This window comes from Thermobia domestica, chromosome 5, assembly GCF_964235325.1.
Source record: "Thermobia domestica chromosome 5, izTheDome1.hap1.1, whole genome shotgun sequence".
Taxonomy (NCBI): Eukaryota; Metazoa; Arthropoda; class Insecta; order Zygentoma; family Lepismatidae; genus Thermobia; species Thermobia domestica.
This window is the reverse complement of record NC_137458.1, coordinates 87,564,293-87,585,198: the sequence shown is the minus strand read 5'-3', so window position 1 is coordinate 87,585,198 and position 20,906 is coordinate 87,564,293. Positions and strand designations below refer to the sequence as shown.

At 33.9% G+C, this 20,906-nt stretch overlaps 1 protein-coding gene across 1 annotated transcript in view; it reads right to left on the bottom strand.

Moving 5' to 3' along the window:
* The window catches only part of Glyp (glycogen phosphorylase), a 79,097-nt gene that overhangs the window by 11,328 nt on the left and 46,863 nt on the right, over nucleotides 1-20,906 (bottom strand). The window contains exons 5-13 of the mRNA XM_081758788.1: nucleotides 20,541-20,652; nucleotides 19,450-19,595; nucleotides 17,404-17,577; nucleotides 15,500-15,646; nucleotides 11,890-12,053; nucleotides 11,557-11,671; nucleotides 9,462-9,644; nucleotides 8,489-8,614; nucleotides 5,900-6,121 (exon numbers count right to left, since the gene is read on the bottom strand). Coding sequence (XP_081614914.1) covers nucleotides 5,900-6,121; nucleotides 8,489-8,614; nucleotides 9,462-9,644; nucleotides 11,557-11,671; nucleotides 11,890-12,053; nucleotides 15,500-15,646; nucleotides 17,404-17,577; nucleotides 19,450-19,595; nucleotides 20,541-20,652 — 1,389 coding nt within the window. The remainder of the gene's footprint in view (nucleotides 1-5,899; nucleotides 6,122-8,488; nucleotides 8,615-9,461; nucleotides 9,645-11,556; nucleotides 11,672-11,889; nucleotides 12,054-15,499; nucleotides 15,647-17,403; nucleotides 17,578-19,449; nucleotides 19,596-20,540; nucleotides 20,653-20,906) is intronic.

Sequence of the window (20,906 nt, the reverse complement as noted above, 5' to 3'; positions counted from 1 at the left end):
ATTAATTTGTTTTTAGTAATTGTACATCAATAGTATGGAACAGGAAAGGAAAATAGTGATTTTGGCTTAAAGTACCAACCTAATCTTTGCCTTGGAATCAGAATAACCATAAAAAATAGGATACGACATTACAAACTAACCGAATGTTACTTCAATTCACACACTTGTAGGCTACAAGAAGACACTTCATAACACGCTTGGAATAATTTGTCGGATTATTACTATTAGTGAGAAAAAAAAAAAAAAGTATATTTGTTTGAGCTGTAGACTCTTTAAAAGCATATTTCTAAAAATTAAGTATCATATGTTGTTAGCATCTTCCATTTACACGTCGCAAGTATCATTAATTCACTATGTTAAAAACTAATCGAATCAAATCAAATAATAAAAAGAAAAAGCATTCGATGCAGTTTACTTAAATAATTAACTAAAATTTGATAACGTCTGACTATGGATGAGTCAAGCATGAAATATTTCCGCTAGTACTTTTGGCATAATTTGTTTTCGGTGCGTTCCAAAAAGTGCTACATATGGAACTTACAATAGTTATGTTTTGTATTACGCTGTGAACATTATTATTAGAAACCGGATGTTAGGCAAAATATCTATTCTTTAATACTAAAAATATGATCAAAAATAAGGTTTTAAAGTTTATATTGGGGGTTATAGTTTCAATGTAAGTCAATTTTATTTTGCCTATTATCATGTTCCAATGGACTTAAGCAATGAAAAAGTTAAAATTTTATATTCACATGTACTTTTGGATATTTCCTCCGCGAATATAGTTTCAAAACTGAACCAAGAATAAAAACAAGTCCTATGATCTTGTTGCAAAAGAACCAACACGTAAATGGAATTTCCAGTAACAATCAAAAATATGTTATATAAACACTTTCAAGGTGATTATTTTAAAGAAAAAAGGAAACATATTTTCCTTTATAACGAAAACCAAGTGTAAACAAGTGCTTTCATAAAAACCAAAATAGTGTCCGTAACAGTATAAAAACTAGCATTTTGAACGATAAATCATTATTCGATCGACGTTCATCAACAGTGTAGTTTGTGAATATTCGATCCACATCGTTTGATAACTACCGTCTTCCAGAACCTACAGGATGTTACCGTTAGAGCCGACGACCATTAAGGGACTATTTAGTTTGTGAGTATGCTCAGTGCTTATAATCATTACATGACCAATTACTGTGTAAAAGGGACTACATGAACACATCAGAGAGCACGAGAGATATCAAGGACAGACTTCTTGATAATGACTCCAACCATTATACTATTTGAATCAATATTGTAATTTTGTAAATATCATTTGCATTATTTCTATTGCTTGATTTTAGGTAATGGTTATATTCTTTCAATAAATGTATTTTTACATGGATGCTGTCTTGCTAAGGTAATGCATCTTCTACAATACTTTATTTCTCAAATCATATAACGTGACAACTGAGCAACATTCAGCATCATTTTACTATTTTGCCTATTTCACCCCTTCCTACCTAAATAATTGCTTTAGTGCCTAATGTTGCCTATTCTATGCATTTTCTTCAAAATAAGACTTTATTGGGAAAAATCTATAGTTTAGTGTTTCAACAAAGGATTCTGCCTCTTCCGAGGCTGTTTGTTGTAATAAGATGTCGTAAAACTTTGGACTGCTGCGTACTGATAAAGTGCTGTAAAACTTTAGACTGCTGTGTGTACTGATAAAGTGTGTACAATTTGGACTGTTATGTATAATGATAAAGTGCTGTATAGAATGTATTTACCAAATATACGTGAAACATATGTCAAACAGTTTTTCCATATACAGTAAAAGAAGATATTACCAAAGAGGTATGCTTCTTTCTTTGAACATTATTCATGACTTGAATTAATTTTTTAAATGTATTCAGTATTTATCTTCATTATTTCATTAGTGTCTATTTTACTGCCTATTTTTTAAATTTTAAGTGCCTATTTGCCTGCCTATTTTCCGGGTTTTTAATGCCTAAACATCCGGTTTCTAATTATTATAATGAAAGAAAAAATTCCGATTTTTACTTTCGAGCGACGAAAGGAGAGAAGAAAGTATGGTGTTTGTGAAAAAAAAAAAAAAAAAATCGAATTCGAGATTTCAGCGGATTTAATACACGTTTCATGATCCATAGATATCGAAAAAGTTATTTTTCGACATCTGTCCTTCTGTTCATCCTGATGTACACTCACGTAGAAGCCATACCGCTCAACGTATCAAATTTTAAACTTGAGGTGTTTACGTGCTCATCCAGGATTTTCTTTCCGAATTTTCTTCTCACTCCTAAAAATAACGGTAGCTTACTTAAGGATAAAAATAAAATATTGCGATTAAAAAAAAAAAATCAAACTACTTTTATATATTTCATAAACCAATTTTCCAAAAATAATATGTAATACAAGTAATTTCTTTGGGGAAAATCGAGAAAGAGAAGTTTATTCTTTTTTTTCCGAACGATTTAGGCGATTTTGTTCATATTTCATAAATAAATATTCCATTAATAACCTGAAAATATGACATAACTTATTTGATCTGAAAAAATGTACGAGAGTTAGTTTATTCTTGGAAGGGGGGGGGGGGGGTTCGGACGATATTTTGAAAACTATACACGGGATTTCCTTCATACTTCATAAATAAATATTTCATTAATAATTATAATATTGTCTAAATTATTCCTTACGGAAAAAATCGCAAGAAGTGTATTCTTGCGGATACCAGCAATTAAACTGGTTGAATTTGTTACTGACAGACTTCCTTCTATTACTCTTAAGGGACGGTGGTGTGATATTGTTTTAAATGTACATGCCCCAACTGAAGATAAGGATGACGATAGAAAAGACAGTTTTTACGAAGAAGTGGAACGGATATTTGACCAATTCTCGCGGTATCATATGAAAATTCTATTAGGGGATTTCAATGCTAAGGTAGGACGAGAGGATATTTTCAAACCGATTATAGGGAACGAAAGTCTGCATAAGGAAAGTAATGACAACGGTGTTAGACTCGTGAACTTTGCAACATCTACAAACCTAATCGTGAAGAGTACAAAATTCCCACATCGTGACGTTCATAAATACACATGAACCTCACCAGACAGAAAAACACATAATCAAATTGATCACGTTTTAGTAGATAGAAGGCGGCAATCTAGCATAATTGATGTCCGGTCGTTTAGAGGGGCTGATTGTGACACTGATCACTACCTGGTAGCAGCGATAATACGAGAGAGATTATCGTTGAATAAAGGTAATATTCTATGTCCGAAAACGGAGAGATTTAATTTAAAGAAATTAGAAGAGAGCCAGGTAAGAGAGGAATACCAGATTGAAGTTTCGAATAGATTCTCGGTTTTAGAAGATTCGGAGTGCGCTAGTGTTGAGGATACTTGGATTGAAATTAGAAATAGCATTAAAATTTCAGCAAAAGAAAAATTGGGACACGCGGAAATACGTAGGAACAAACCATGGTTCGACCAGGAATGCATAAAACTAGCAGAGAAGAGAAAACAGGCAAAATTACGCTGGCTACAAAATCCGAATGAAATAACTACACAAAATTTCGCAGATATTAGACGGGAAACTTCCAAAACTTTTAGAACAAAGAAACGCGATTTTTTGAAAGCTAAAATTAAGGAACTTGAAGATAATAGTAAAAATAAAAACATTCGGGACATGTATAAGAGGATCAGCGAATTTAAGAAAGGCTATCAACCTCGTGCTTATATATTAAAGAAATCTGACGGTACAGTTCTCACTAATACAGATAGCATCTTAAATAGATGGAAAGATTTCTTTGACGATGTGCTTAACACGCAGTCAAAAACTAATGTGCGTGAAGGAAAAGAAATACACACCGCAGAACCGTATATTCCAGAACCCAACCAAATAGAAGTAGAAACCGCTATAAAGAAATTAAGGAAACAAATCTCCGGGTGTAGATGAAATTCCGGCTGAGTTAATTTTAGCTTGAGGCGAAAAAGTGTGGATCAAGATACACAAACTCATTCTCCTTATCTGGAACAAGGAAGAATTGCCACAAGAGTGGAAAGAATCAATCACTGTTCCAATTCATAAGAAAGGAGACAAATCTGACTGTAATAATTATCGAGGCATTTCTCTTCTGTCAACATCCTATAAAATCCTTTCAAATATTCTGTTAGCAAGACTGACCCCATACGCAGATGAAATTATTGGAGATTATCAGTGCGGATTTAGACGAAATGGATCAACTATCGACCAAATATTTACCATTCGCCAATACTCGGGAGAAAAAAAAAAAAAAAAAAAGTGGGAATCAACCCCGGTACATCAACTATTTATTGATTTTAGAAAGGCTCACGACTCGGTTAGGAGAGAAACATTATACATCATTCTTACAGAACTTGGAATACCGAGAAAGCTAATTAGATTAATTAAGATATGTTTAAATCAATCCCAAAGTAAAGTCCGGGTAGGAAAATTTTTGTCCACGAGCTTTCACGTCGAAAATGGCCTGAAACAAGAAGATGCGTTGTCGCCATTATTATTTAACTTTTTTCTGGAATACGCTATAAGGAAAATCAAAGATAGCACCCAGGGCCTAGAGTTGAACGGTATTCACCAGGTTATGGCATATGCTGATGATGTAAATTTATTAGGGTAAGATAGGAGAACAACAGAAAGAAATGCAGAGATCTTATTAAACGCTTGCAGCGACATGGGTTTAGAAGTAAATGCAGAGAAAACTAAATACATGGAAGTGCGTCGGGACCGTAATACGGCAATTGTGGATGCGTTAAAATCTTATATAATATTTTTGATAAAGTGGATACTTTCAAATATCTAGGATCAATATTAACAGACGAAAATCATATTCACGAAGAAATTAAATGTCGACTAAAAGCAGGGAATTCGTGTTACTACTCGGTTCAAAATCTCTTGTTGTCGCGAATTCTGTCGAGAAATTTGAAGCTTAAAATATACAAAACTATAATCATGCCTGTTGTTCTGTATGGTTGCGAAACATGGTCTCTTACTCTGAGGGAAGAACATAGACAAAGTATTTGAGAATAAGATCCTTAGATGAATATTCGGACCCAAGAGGAACGGGAATGGCGGAAACTTCATAACGAGAAACTACATAATTTATATGGTTTATCCAACATTGTTAGGGTCGTCAAGTCTAAGAGGCTTAGGTAGGTAGGTCATGTAGCTAGAATGGAAGAAAGTAGAAACGCTTTCAAAGTCTTGACTGGAAGACCAATCGGAAAACGACCATTAGGAAGACCTAGGCGGAGATGGGAGGACAATATTAAGATGGATCTTGCAGAGATAGGAATACAAAGTAGAACTGGATGCAGTTAGCTAAGGATAGAAGTCAGTGGAGAGCTTTTGTGAACACGGCATTGAACCTCCGGGTTCCATAGGCCATAGAGTGAGTGAGTTAGTTATATATATTATTTCAGTAGTATTTTCATAATGTGCTGCATACATTACTTCCATGAGAACATCCACAAGGTACAGTTTATTCTTGGGATGAGTTTTTTATTATTATTATTATTATTATTATTATTTATTTTAATTTGTAAAATACCACTCATGCGTTTCCGTTAATATTTTATAAACGAATATTAATACACATTAATAACCTTAACATACACCCAAAGTTATTTCTTAAAAAATAAATAATTCAAGAAAAAAAGTAGGTAAGGGAACCTATTACATGAAAATAAATGTGAATCATACACTGGCCTGTGGTTTCTTAACCTAATATGGTTTGGAACCAAAAATGTTACTTTACAGTTTCGTTGTGACCGGAAGTGATGGCATTGTTTGACATTAAATTGCGTTTGGAATGTTCTAAAATTTTCTTCCGAACTTTGATAAATTATGTACTTACCATGAACTTCATGTTGCCAGTACCAGAAGCTTCTGTGCCGGCTGTTGAGATCTGTTCGCTAAGGTCAGCAGCAGGGATAATTCTCTCTGCCAATGTTACTTTGTAATTCTCCAAGAAGATAACTTTCATTTTGTCTCCAACGATTGGATCATTGTTCACTACGTTGGCCACATTGCAGATTAATTTGATTATCTTCTTAGCCATGTAATAGCCAGGTGCAGCCTAGAGTAAATATGCATAGGCAATTAGTCTAGTAATCGTACAACAGTAACAGATAAATTCAAAACATATTTATTCAGCATTTGTCATCTAAACTGAACTGGAAGGTCAAAATGTAATTATTTTCCCTGAAAACCCTTACACTACTCGAGCTTATAATACACGAGTGTAAGTACGAGGGTGGATTGGAAAGTTCGTGGTCTGACTAGGAAGGAAGTAATTATTTTTGTACATATTAGTTGCGTAACCATATCCGTTGGTAGTTGCTGTGTAAAATTTCATTTCTTTATTGTTTCAGGTGAAGAGTTTATAAGGCGCTAAATCAGCAGAAATGGCGGAAATTTGTGGCATAGAGAAAATTGAGCATAGAGTTGTCATTAAGTACATGCATAGAAAAGGTTAACACCACAGGAAATTCATATGGACATGGTAGAGACACTAGGAGGCTCAGCGCCCTCGTATTCCATGGTGGAAAAATGAATAGCTGAATTTAAGCGTGGCAGAAACAACATTGAAGAAGACCAAGAAGAACAAGCCTTCAACGTTGACCACTACAGAAAATGTCAATAAAATTTTTTAGCTGATTTTGAATGACCGCAGAATCAAAATCAGGGAGATAGCTAAAACTGCTTATTTTCCATGAATGAGCATAAAACATTATCGTAAAGTACTTACGATTTTCTGTGTTCATCAGATGGGTACCCAAGTTGCTTTCAGTTGAATACAAACGCAATCGACTCACCCTTTCCCGTGGTTGTTTGGAACTGTTTGAAAGTAATCCAGAGGAGTTTATTTGCAGATTTGTGACTATGAACGAGACATGGATACACTATCATACACCGGAATCAAAACAATTGAAGCAATGGAAACGACCTGGATCTCCTATCCCACAGAAAGTCAAACAAGTTTTGTCGCCAAACAAGGTTATGGCATTAAGTTATTTGGATTCTAGGAGCATTATCCTAATTGATTTCTTGGAAAAGGGAAAGACTCAATTCTGAATACTACTGCACTCTTCTGCGATGTTTGCGTGAAAAAATCAGAATTCTGCGACGTTTGCGCCAGGAATGCTGCGAAGAAACAAAGGTGTTGTTTCAATGCGCGCTTCACACGTCCCCTGCATTCACGTCCGAAATTCATTCCTGTAGGTTCATTGTTGCCAAACCCGCCCTATTCGCCTGATCTGGCCCCTTGGACTTTTTCAGGCTTCTAAAGAAGTGAAAGTTTTTTTTTTTCGGGAGTCAGCGATTTTCTTCGGATGCAGAGGTAAAAAGTGCTGTACTGGGATATTTTGCAGGGCTCGAAGAATCATTTTTTAAAAGTGCTATAGAAGCGTTACCGGAGAGGTGGCGTAAATGTATCTCGGTCGTGTGGGATTACGTAGAAAAATAAAATATAACTTGTCCAAATATTTTCAAATTTTGTAGGTCAGGCCACGAATTCCCCAATCCATCCTCGTACAGACCTTAGCAGACAATTTGCTTGTCTATGTTAAAAAGATTATCATCTCTTCTTTACCGAGGCTATTCACTCACACTATATACGATAATATGGAATCTTATAAATTCTTTGTTTGATGTTTGATGCTAGATATGAAAGGATACTACTTACAGAACCTTAACGTCTCCTCTTTAGTCTTTTTCTTTTTTGCTGCTGATGCTTTAGAACAGTCATTTCCAACGGGATGCCTCGTGACGTTTGCTTGTATTCTCAGTAAATCACACAGAGAGAACAAGGCGGCAGCAAGTCTAACGTTGACAGAAGAGAGCAGTGCCAGGCAAACAAAGCGTAGTGAATTGTTGTTTTCAGATACACTACTCGTGAATCAATAACTATTTGTGCATTACCAACACTTCTTTTAGTCCGCTTCACCTATCTCGTTCCCTTCTCTTCCTTTGCTTAACAGGGGTAAAAGTGGATCTGAAAAGATAGGACGTATGACATCACGCTGTCCTCCGTTCTTATCTTTGCCCATTGTAATTTTTAGGAATTGAAGGGACGCTACAGATATTTTGGGAAGTGAGAGGACGATATTCCCCTCACTTTTATCCCTGTCCATCCTGCCTTTGATCGGTTCCTATGTCGTACAAAGGTCAGTTGGAAATGACTGCTTTAAAATCATGCTCCTCCATCAACAAAATTACCTTTATACGCACCTTTTATAAAATACATTGTATCTAGTAATTTTTCTTGAGATTTTTTTTTGTATTCATGCTCAGTAAGCATAGTTGATGTATATCAATCAACAGTGAATTCTGGATATAAATACATTCGAGATAAATACACAGTGAACATAAAATCCATAGACCTTTTCCTTTCCAATGAAAATAGTTGGTCAAAACATTTACTAATGGGTAGAATTTTACTAACCTTTCCACCAATCATAATAGTTCTAGGAACAAATGGTGCATTTGGATTCCTTTTGATTCTGTTGTAAAGCGTAATGATATGAAGACAATTCAGCAGTTGCCGCTTATATTCATGAATTCTTTTCACCTATAAAGGAATAAGATATGTATTTTAGAACAAAATAAATAAGTGCCGATAGCCAGTAAATACTTTATACTCAATATTCAGCTTGCACTGAAAACTACAAAAACAAATTTACCAATGCATAATTTTCTGGTTTATTAGGAAATATTCGGCAAAATAGTTACAAAGATTGCACATCTAGTCAACTTCAAGTACAGTGTATCCACAGATTAAGAACTTAATTCGTTCCGTAACGCTGTTCATGAACCAGAATGTTCGTAAATCGAGATCATTTTTCTCATTGGAATTAATGTAAAGACTATCAATCCGTCCTAGTCACAGAAACAGGGTACTGTGTCTTTTTTTTTAATTTGATTTTTACGAGTTTTCTGTACGGATAATCTAGAATGAAAATATCCTTTTTAAAGACAAATAAGTAGTACTAAATTAATACAGTATGAGGCCTAAAAAACGCAAAAAGTGAAAAAGAGAATGTTTTTGAGCACAACACTCCGACAGGTAATGAAATGAAATTAAATTCGGCTATGTTAAAGGAGACGGTGATGATGAGAAATGAATGAAATGGAAGAAATGAAGAAAGTGGGAGGAAACGGGAGAACCCCGACAAAACCCACGCACACAGTCTGACAGGTAATGTTTATGGTAAATGTACACAAGTACTACTGGGCGCATATGTGCGAGTTTGTATACCGAAATATTGTTCGTAAGCCGTGGGAAAAACTGTCCATAAAATTCGTTCATAAACCGATTTGTTCGCAAACCACGGGGTTCATAATCCGTGGATCCAATGTAGTTTATATAAAGTACTTATTTGCCAACTATTATTCAGATATAGTAGGATTCAAATTACCTGAATATCAAACATTGAGGCCGGATTTATATTTATGCCATACTCCCTCTGCAAGAATTGGACTAGCTTCATTTTATTTTCTGATTTCACAGTCTGAATACTCCTCTGGAAACCTGGATCATCTACAAATTTCTTCAGCTGTTCTAGTTGTTCCAAATGAACAGTCCAGCTTTCACCAATTTTCTGAAACGAAATATTTCTGGATAAATATCAAACGTTACACTCATAGCACTAAAGTAAAGCCAAATGCTTGTATCTCATTGTCAGTTTTAACAGTATTTTGATTAATTAAACAGGTGACTAAGTAGTAGAAGTGATGAACTTGACAGGTATTACTATAATTTTAAACGCAATTGACCTAAAATTAACCAGTTTCAGTCACAATTTCGAAAGCAGAGGCTACCCACTTTCACAATAATCTAGGAAATGTCATAAAATTAACAAATAAGCTGTTTAAATGAGTTGTTTCAAACACAAATATCAGTAAATCTCTATATACTATATTATTACTATTAACAGAATAAAAGTCCGTATCCTGATATTATTGCAAAGATTTTTCATATGACGAACAATAACTTTCATCTAAAATGTTTTTGTTTACTTTTTTTTTTTTTTTTTAATATTGTATTTCTCAGAATGGCAAATTGCTTGCCTAAGATTAATTGTAAGAACCCTTAGAACTGCGCATAAGATGTACAGGGAAACAACACAACTTAAATTATAGGTTATTGCTTAACAGAAAAAAAAACTACCATATTTCCCTTTAAACTAATATTTGTAATTGAGAATTAAGAGCCATTGCATTTTCTGTCACAAGTAGATACATTTTTGTTCAAATAATTCATAACCAAAACTAGTTCCCATGATAGGTGTATTATCTCTCTTTGGTTGCTAAAAGAAGTATAGAGACCCTTTTTTTTTTTTTTTTTTCCTGACCTGAGGACACTGTATAAAGAAAGGTTTCAGAATGAATTTATTCAGTTATATTAATAGACAGTAAAAGTATTATTTTAACCTTTAGTTGACGAAATAAGTTTTGGACGTAACTTCAGGCAAGGCCGAATTAGCGAAGTAACCATTTATATTGTAAGGTTCCGCATGTCTTTACATCATGCTGTAACCATGTGTGTACTACACATGTTTGCAATAAACAACTACAACGCAGACGACAGTACCGAAGAGGAGTCGCCCACCATCGCCAACAGTCGGCAAGACAGATCACCGAAGGTAGCCGACATTTTAGGATAAAAGTCAGCAGCACGCCTCACGAAACATCAATCTCCATAGGTTGATCAAACCACCAACAGCCCTAAGTCGCCTGGCCATTGGGAACACCTTACCCTCTCACGACGCTTGGTCAATTGAGAGATACTTTTCTTAAAATCCTTACGACGCTTGGTCATTGGGTTCCTTCCACTTTTCTTACCTAAAATATTAGAGGAAACTACTTATTGTAATATATTTCTGTATTCAAGATCTTTTATAATAAAAGGTGATGGGAAAGTCCAATCTCCCGAGTACGATAATTGCTCTACCCAACATAAACTGAGATAATTTTACAATATTTTAGTTATTTTGACTGATCCATTTAAAGTATCATTCAACGTAAATGTTCATGTTTATTATAGAGGCACTTTTTATTTATTTTTAATTAAAACATGGCTCTATGAATAATTATTGTTTTACCTGATCGAGGAGTTCCCTTTTTTTTCAAAAATATATATTAACGTGCGCTACCTGGAAGTTTATGAATATGCGGCCGACTAAAACGGTTTCCAATCTGGCCTTGCATCTCCTAAGAGCGGCTCTGCTGTCCAGTCTAGGATATAAGAATATGTGCACAAAACCTTAACTTCCTAAATCCAATGAATTCGGAGGTATGATGAAAGGCCAGAAAAATTTTAACCCCGTATTTTTCACTTTTGGGTCAAAATTTCGCAAAACTCAGTCTTATTTACAGCCTCGGAGTATTTATACAAAATTTTGAGTTCCTACGCCGAATTGTTTCACAATTATTGTGATGAGTGAATCAGAGTCGGTAGATTTACAGATTACATGCATATATTATAAGAAAGAATATACTACTATTACTTACTTCAGCAATGAGATCAGCGAGAGATGCGTTACACAAAAGTAGCCATCTTCGAGGGGTAATACCGTTGGTCTTATTCTGGAACTTCTCTGGCGTCATCTCGGAGAAATCACGGAATCTGTTAAAACAAAATACACACCCTACTAATGTATCACAAGAAACGATACGGTGTTATGCTTATTAAAATTAATATATTTCAAGATCATATTAAGTTCACATTAAATCAAAGAATCAAAGTAGCAGTGACAAATTAAACTAGAATTGTAAAAGCTCCAAATTTGTATTTTATATACCATCTTAAGATTATTTTGTTTGGAACATAGTGATTGAACTTACATGTCATTCTTGATGATATCAGAGTGTATTTGAGCAACACCATTAACAGCATGCGAACCAACAATGCACAAATGCGCCATATTCACACGCTTTTCACCTTCTTCTTCAATTAAAGACATCCTTCTCATACGATCCATATCGCCAGGATACTTTTTCTGTACTTCCTAAATACAATAGATACACATGTAATTATTACACGGAAAAGTATTACTGAAATTGATACTTCAACAAAACAAGATATCTGTATCTTACGACTTTTCTCATAAAATACGTAGTAAACAAGTGTTCTCTAGAACATATGCATCACATTTCTGTCGCATTGCCATGCCAATTCATTTTACATTTTATTGACCAGAACTAGTATGTGAATCCTAACAACTTTACGAAAGTTCAGTTTAGGTTATCAATTAAATGAAAACTAGTCATACTAGAAGCATTTTTTCCTAGTCGATATATTAAATGCTTAGGAATTATTTTACGAAAGAAAAAAGAACTCAAAATTGCCACTAACATCAATTATCTTGAAGTTCAATTGTAAGATCATATAATAATAATTTGAAAATATTATTAAAACATCAATTTTTAAAAAAATACTATTTAGTGCTTCTAAGTTACTTGCTCAATGAATTATTTTTAGTGATTTTTAAATCCCAATTTATGAAAATATTATCTCTCGTCAGAAGTAATGGTATAATATTATATATATATATATATATATATATATATATATATATATACCATAAAGGTTTTAATGCTTTCTTTCGACTTTTAAATTAAGCTTAACAATACAGTATAAATTACAAAGAATATTGACGAAAGTGGTTTCTAACGCATTGTTGAAGTTCTTAATGGCAAGCCAGTATAAATCTGAACGAAATAATTAACTGTATATCATTAGATATAAGCTCTCTATGCGTTACATGCATTATAGACACAACAAGCAAGTCGGGAATTCAGTGTGCCTTTACTGTCCATATATCTCTCTATCACTACTGTTGTAATATTCCACCTCAATAAGAAAAAACTGTCGGATGAACATGTCATTTATCAGAACTCGAAAGAAAGGAGGATTTGGATGAAGGATCCCTTTCCCTCCTTTTTTTTTTTTTTTTCTTTCTTGTAAGGAAATAGAGTGAAAACTACCGTAACTATTATCTTGTGAAATCTTTTCCACAACAGATGTTTGCAATTAAGGAAATGTTGCCACATTGGAGCGTAATTATTATCTACATCAATGAGAAGAAAGCTCGTTGGGGCTAAGTGGAATTTAAGATTCTTTTTAGTACACTGTCAATACAAGCGTGACCCGAACTACTAATCGAGTTTGTTCGAAAAGGGACTACCCCTAACAGGAATCGAATCCGGGACCATACATAAACAGCACACACGTAAGAGGAGAGAAAATAAATTAAGATTATTTTATGATGTGAATATGAGGTGAAATAACTTCTGAAGAATGTGTAATTAGATAACAAATGCATGTGATAGAACTTGAATGATAAAGTAGCATGTTTATTCGTTTTTATAATAAAACAATAATTTTTTGGTAGTTTACCGTTGTTATGTTTATTTTTATTTTTTCTCTAAATACTCTACTAGACTGTTGGAATAAATAATAACTTACTACATATGTAATGTACTTTTTAGAGCAAAGATTATTTTGCATTCGAGAAAGAAAATATGTTATGTAATCTTATATTACATGTATAGTGACAGTTTAATGTGTCATTGTAGCCGTGGGGAATCTACAATAGTAACTTAACAACTATTCCTGACAGCACTTCTGTAAACAAAATAATTCCCTATAATGTGTTCACAGATTCCATCATAGTTTACTGAACCAAGTATTTTAGGAATTATACCAAAAAATGCATCAAAAGATTGTGATCTTGGCCAAGAATTAGTTTTTGGATCAGGGGCCACAAAATTTTTGAACTACCCCTAAATCTAGTTTTCGTATTTTCTACGGAATAAGCACATTATACTGAGTTAAGTGATATAAACGTGACCAAAAAAGGTCTGTCACTTTTTGTGGAGGTCTGTGTTTAATTGACCCTCACACCGTGAGTTGAATGCGAATGAAGATAAGGCGAAGGTCAGTTGTTGGTGTGGGTATATTCAACAATACTACCTGGTTGTGGCAGTTCAGTTATACCGTAAACTTGCGTAAAGACAGAGTGAACACCTCCACAGTGGGACCTCCACAGAACGTCATAAGGGCATGTATGCTCTACGAGTTCAAACTGGAATCAAACGCCGCTGCAGTGAGGCGGAAGATATACCAGGCCTTTAGTGAGGGTGTCGTGACTACGCGGACAGTGCAACGGTGGTTTAACAAGTTCAAGGACGGTGACGAAACACTCGAAGATGCACCACGTGCCGGAAGATCAACACATACACAAAATGAAGATCTTCAGGCAGCAATTTAGGTGAACCGTGGCTAGACATGTAAGGAACTGGGACTACAATTCAGAGTGAGTGGAGAAACCATTCGGCACTACCTACATCAACCTGGGAAGCACTACAAGTTGAGTCGATGGATCTCACATGATTTGGCTCCGGGCCAGAAGGCAACGCGAGCAGGCACCTGTGATTCTTTGCGTCTCGCCTGAGAAAGGAGCCATTTCTGGACAGGATGTTGACATGTGATGAGAAGTGGGTCTTGTACAAAGATCCACGGCGCCTTCATCATTGGTTAGCATCCCACGAACTGGTTCCAAAACAGCCAAAACGAACACTGCACCAGAAGGAGGTCTTCCTGTGTGTTTGGTGGACTGCTCGTGGCATCGTGCATCGGGAACTGCTACCAGCTGATCAGAGCATCAATGCAACTGTGTTCTGTCAGCAGTTGGGCCGTGTTCAAGAAAAACTCAAAACTCTGGAGTCAGCACTTCTGAATAGGGGTCCACTTGTTAGAAGACAAAGCCAAGTCCCATTGGATAGGATGAACCGGGACACCATTCTACGCCTAGTATGGGAAACACTATTGCATCCCCCATATTCCCCGGACAATGCGATTATCACCCGTTCCCTTCCTTGGACAATCAACTTAGAGGACGCCAGTTCAAATTCCTAGTAGAGGTACAAAATGCACTTAATACCTTCTTCGCTTCACGACCCAAGTTCTACCGCGATGAAATCCATGGCCTTCCAGAACGTTGGCAGACGGTCGTCGATGCTGATTAAGGCTATTTTTGATCTTCCAGGCACGTCTTAGGTGATATGTCGATGTTCGAAGTTGGTGGGTGAAAAAGCGACAGTACTTTCTTGGTTACCTTTATAGTTTGGGTTTGGCTACACTATATGTAGTTTTCCAGATATAAGGCGTACAAAAAAAAATTTCGATTGGAATATATTAGATCTTTTGATCCAAAAATACTTGCGACTGTCTATGGTAATAGGTTATTGTGTGTCCTTCTGACGCGGGAGATCCACAGTCGAATTTTGGTGGGAGCTCAAGTCGTTCAGTTTCCACGTTTAGGTGCAGGTCCTCGGCACGGAACAGAAAAGTAAACCCAAAAATCAAAGAAATGTCAAGTGCTTCACGAAATAAATGTTCATGTAAGTAATATAACAGAATAATATGTAATATCCAAAGAGAAAAACTTACTTGTAAATGGAGGAAATTGATGTCATAGATGATCTGCATATGACGTGGAAGAATGCTTTCCAGCAAGCTACATGGCCATCTTTCCAAGGCTTCAGGTAACACCGTATGATTAGTATATGCACAAGTTCTCACTGTTATATCCCATGCCTACAAGAACAAATTGATAATTATTGAAATGCTTTGTTAAAACTCAAATCTATAGTTTAACCTGCAGCTGGTTTTTACGAGATGAATTTTGTTGAATCCTGCACGTCTCATATCATTATCAGTATAAATTTCATGCGCTATAATCAACTCATAACAAGAACTCGGAAATCGTACAGACAAAGCAATGTTCTAAATCTTTGTGTTCTAGTTAACTCTTATCTGATGCTGCGTAACTACTGATACTACAACTTCTAAAATTACTACTGACCTATTATTAAATAAAAATAGCCTATTTAGAGATTCAACTAAAAATATCGAATAACTTAGTGATGATTCATTTTGAATATTATAAGGTTTATCCTTTATTAAAATGCTTTTATTTTTGAACATTAACATTTAAAATACTAAATTCTGAGCACCTCAATTAAAAACTGCTATTAGAGCAATCTTCAATATACACAAAATAGATTTTGTGTAGAATTTTTATTATCGAACGACGAAAGAAGACAAGGTAAGGTGGTTGTTAAAAAAGAGAATTCAAATTTAAACGAATTTACACGTTCCATAAGCCCATAGATACCGAAAAAGTGATATTTCGACATCTGTCTGTCTGTCCGTCCATGTGTCCAGATATACTCTCACTTAGAAGCCATACCTATCTCAACCAAATTTTAAACTTAAGGTTTTATGACGTCCTTCAGAGGGAGGAATTCAAATTTTCTTCCTACCTCTAAAAGTAAGGGTTGTTTACTCGAGTAAAAATTAAAAAAAAAAAAAAAAAAGATTTTCTCAAAAACAGCTCTGACGATTTTGTTTAAATTTCATAAATCAATTTTCCGAAGACAACCACATTATGTGGTATCAGTAATTTCTCTGGGAAAAATGAAGAAGGGAAAGTTTATTCTTGGGCTAAATTTTCTTTCGAGCGATTTTCTCAAAAATGACACACGCTTTTTTGTTCTTATTTTATAAATAAATATTTCATTAGTAGCCTGACAATATGACATAACCCATTTGTCCTGAACAACAGTATGAGGGGTAGTTTATTTTGGGGATTTTTTTTTTCCGGACGATTTTCTCGAAAACTACTCTGGCGATTTTGTTCACATTTCACAAATAAATATTTAATAATCTGCGAGAGCAGTAGTTTATTCTTAGGGGAAAGGGTTTATTATTATTATTATTATTATTATTATTATTATTATTATTATTATTATTACGATTTTCTTAAAAACGACAAGCCATTTTATTCATATTCCATAAATAAATACTTCATTACTATTCTTACAGTGTTGCATATATCACTTCCAAGAGAATATCCAAAAAGGTAATTTATTTATTTATTTTGACAATTTTATAAAATAGCACTCATGCAATGTTGTTACCATTTTATAACGAACATTCCATTAATAACCCTAAGATATGACAAGTTATTTCTTATTGAAAAACCTGCAAGGTATACTTTACTTTGGGAGATAAGTTTTCTTTCAGTGAATTTGCCGAAAATGTCTTATAATTTTGTTCATATCTCACAACAAAATGTTTCATTAATAGTTGCACCCTACATGATTAATTGAAGTAAATGAACAAGAAAGTTTAGTGTGGTATCTCGTACTCTTTATTCTTTTTCTTTTTAATATAAGAGAAAAATAAAACCTTGTGTAATAAATGCTTTGAAAACAATACTTTATCACTTACATTGGCTAATTTAACCCCTGTATGCAGAGATCCGTATTTCTGCAATTACACAAACTTACCGTATCCCATGGAAGACCTTCAATATCCACCAATATCCTCATCAACTCCGGGATGGCTAAGGACGGATGTGTATCATTCAGCTGAATAGCCACTTTATCTGGGAATGCATCAAAATTTGTGCGAACTGGATCTCGGCATCCAAATTTAGATGCTTTGAACCGTCGAATAATATCCTGAAATGTTAATGGATCATTTATTTAACAGAAAAAAAAGAAAAAAGAAATACGTAGAAGAATCGACATAGCAAAAAATACGTTTAGCATTTTTGTCTACATACGTAAATTTAAAAGGACAATGCAAAAGCAGAAAATATGTACCTTAAAAAAAAATGGATTCTTACCTATGACTAGAAGAGGTGAGTCAAATTTTCTACAGAAATAACATCTACTGTTTCAAGAATACTTAAGTATTGCTATAAATAAGAGTTTATTCCTACACACTAATGTGCGTCTAAAAACAGTAACCCGCTAAGTAACATCAAATTCTCGCCTTCCGAGTTCGTAGTCCTACGTTTGTCGTAGGAAATTAATCAAATGTTTACACAAGTATTGATAGATATCACACTTTTCTTCAGCCGTTCAAGTACAAGAAATGAACTACTTAGAGAAAGGAGTTTTAGATTACTATCTCATCGTAATATTAGGCGAGTCACGCTGCATAGCCACAACTCTAAGTGATATTATAATGATATGTGGCATTCAAATTCTGTTCACATTGACACTGAACTTTTTTTTTTAATGTGTAGCTTGAATTTTTCCTGCACATATTCAAATGTTTTAGCATATTCAACTGTATTTCGATATTCTGCAAAGTAAATATATTAAACTAGGCAATACAGAAGCTGCAAAATGCGAGAAGTTGTGATAAATCGCATCGAAAAAGCAGTTTAACTTAGGGCATACATGGATTACTAAGCACTTCATTCAAAATTATTGATGTTATCACAAATCATACCAGACAAGTTTTGAGATTTTTTTTTTTTTTTTAAGAAGAAGAAGAAACTGAATACTATTTTTACCCTGACAGAACTGGGTTCACGCTACGTTACTAATAATGAAGAATTACAGAACTGTTGACAGGCAGGAAAACTAAGATCTGGACGCACAACTTCATACGGTTTCCCCTTCTCTAAATAGTTTTCTTTCCTTCCATTTACTAAATTTCTGTTTCGGTTTTACACTAACACTATCTTAGTTAATTTCTTCAGTTCCTCGATATTGCAGTACAAGATAGCAACAAGGCTGTAGAAAATTGTAGAATGGAATCATAGTGAATAAGGTACGTACATATATTTCTGTTCTTATTTCTTAGGAGTTTAGTCATTTATGAAGAAAGTAATACGTTTTGCTATTAAAATAATTACGAAATTTTCTCTTTGTAACGCTTCTACCCCATAGTTGGAAAAATTAATAAAAAAATCAACTGATTCAAATTAAAAATTACATCTATGGAAATAAATGTTAGATAATGTCAGAAAAAGTAACAATTAAAATGCTGCTATACCAAAAACAATATTGAGATGATCCATACCAGTTAACAAACCTTATTCTTTTGCCTATAAAACAGACTGGGTAGATCTATTGTATATGCAAACATTTATTTTATTGATATTTCTATATAGAAATTCAGAAACTAATTACATTATTTGTTAAAATATTCTTCTGATATATGTACATATGGTTTCTAATGTCAAATTATTTTAATATTTCTTGGTATAAATAAAAACATTAAAATTAAAAATGACAATTTTAATATTATGCAGTAAGAATTTTCTTGAGTTATGAAGATTAAAGTATAATTTAATGGATCAAGTTAAGGGTAAAGGACTACTATTATCACAAATTACTGTTTTCTAATAAAACTGATAATCAATATTAAAATTAAAACATCCTAAAATTCAGAAATAATATTTTTTCTCAAAAAAAAAAAAAAAAAAAAAAAAAAAAAGTGAAATTAAGTTTTTTAATTGTTATGAAATTTTTTAATGTATCAATTAAAAATGAACTTTTGAAACATTTAATTGACACGAAAGCTCTAAATCTCACCTGCAAAGTGGCAGCTACCATGAAGTATTCTTGTTTCAATCGGAGTTCTTTACCTTCAAAGAAATTGTCGTTAGGATACAAAACACGAGAAATGTTTTCTGCTACGTTCCTATCTATCACAGCCTGGATGTAATCGCCGTCATTAACTGTAAATAGGAAACAATTAACAAATTTACAACTCAAATATCACCATAAAAGAAATATGAAATTGGATACTTCTAATGTTTCGCATGAAATTTTCTCCAAAAGAAATATGAAATTGGTTACTTCTAGTGTTTCGCATAAAATTTTCTCCATCATGAGATTTTTTTTTTTTTTTTTTTAAGTAAAAGCTATATTGTTCACGTCATTTCAATAGTAATATCTAATAAGTATTTTTAGATATGAGTTGCATGCTCACACAAAGCTTACTTATCAAAGTATACAACACATAAAATAAGCTTATATCCATAGAAACAAAGTTAGGGAACAAAATCTCTGAAATACGTGAGGAAAATTGAGAAAAACTACTTTTGTAAATTTTCAAATTTGTTACATAAGCCCTTATCCTAATATATAATCGTCCTAATTTCTTTTGCAGAAACTTCACCATCACATCTTAACCAGTTTACCTAAATGTATAAACATAGGGCTAAACAAATTAGATATACGCCTTAAACAAACAAACTAACCAAATAAATAAATAAATAATAATAATTTACATCTTACAGATAAAAAGCAACTAAAATTTGTGCAGCTACAATCTATCTGATGGCGCATGTTCACCTCTCATTGCATCGGCTCCCAACGTCTCTATTTCTAGCTTTCTAAATCCAAGTCTGCTACCTCTAATTCAAGTATTTTCCCCTGATATATAACGATGTTGGTCAATGACGAAAATTGTGTGCCTCCAATGGAAACTACATTCAAAACCATGTGCACACAAAGATGAGTATGGTACATTCCTAGAGATAAACTAAAATTTTGTAATTTTTATGACTGAAAGATTTAAATCCATAATAATACTAATGTACGTTTATTCTTATGATTCAAGTTTCTACTCGACATTCAAAAAATAAGTTAAATGTGTACATTTAAAGAACACTACTTACAGAATTTGAGATTGAATTCTATTGGCGATTTTGCTGACCACAGCCGAAGAGTATTAACAACGTTGTTGCCATAACCTGGTATAGGACTATCGTAAGGCATAGCAAATACTACCTGCAAAGAAAAGAATAATTAACTTATTGGAAATACGCATTGTCTTGTTCAATGTACCCTTCAACTCAGTAGCTTCCTTTTGTGCGGTGAAAAAATGAATTGAAATTTTTAAATTTTACGTCCAACGTTTATGCCGGCTAGGCTAAAGGAGACAGCGATAATGAGAAATGAAGGAAATGGTGGAATGAAGAGAGTGGGAGGAAGCGGGAGAATCTCAAGAAAACCCCTACACACTGTTTGTCCATTTGATTTAG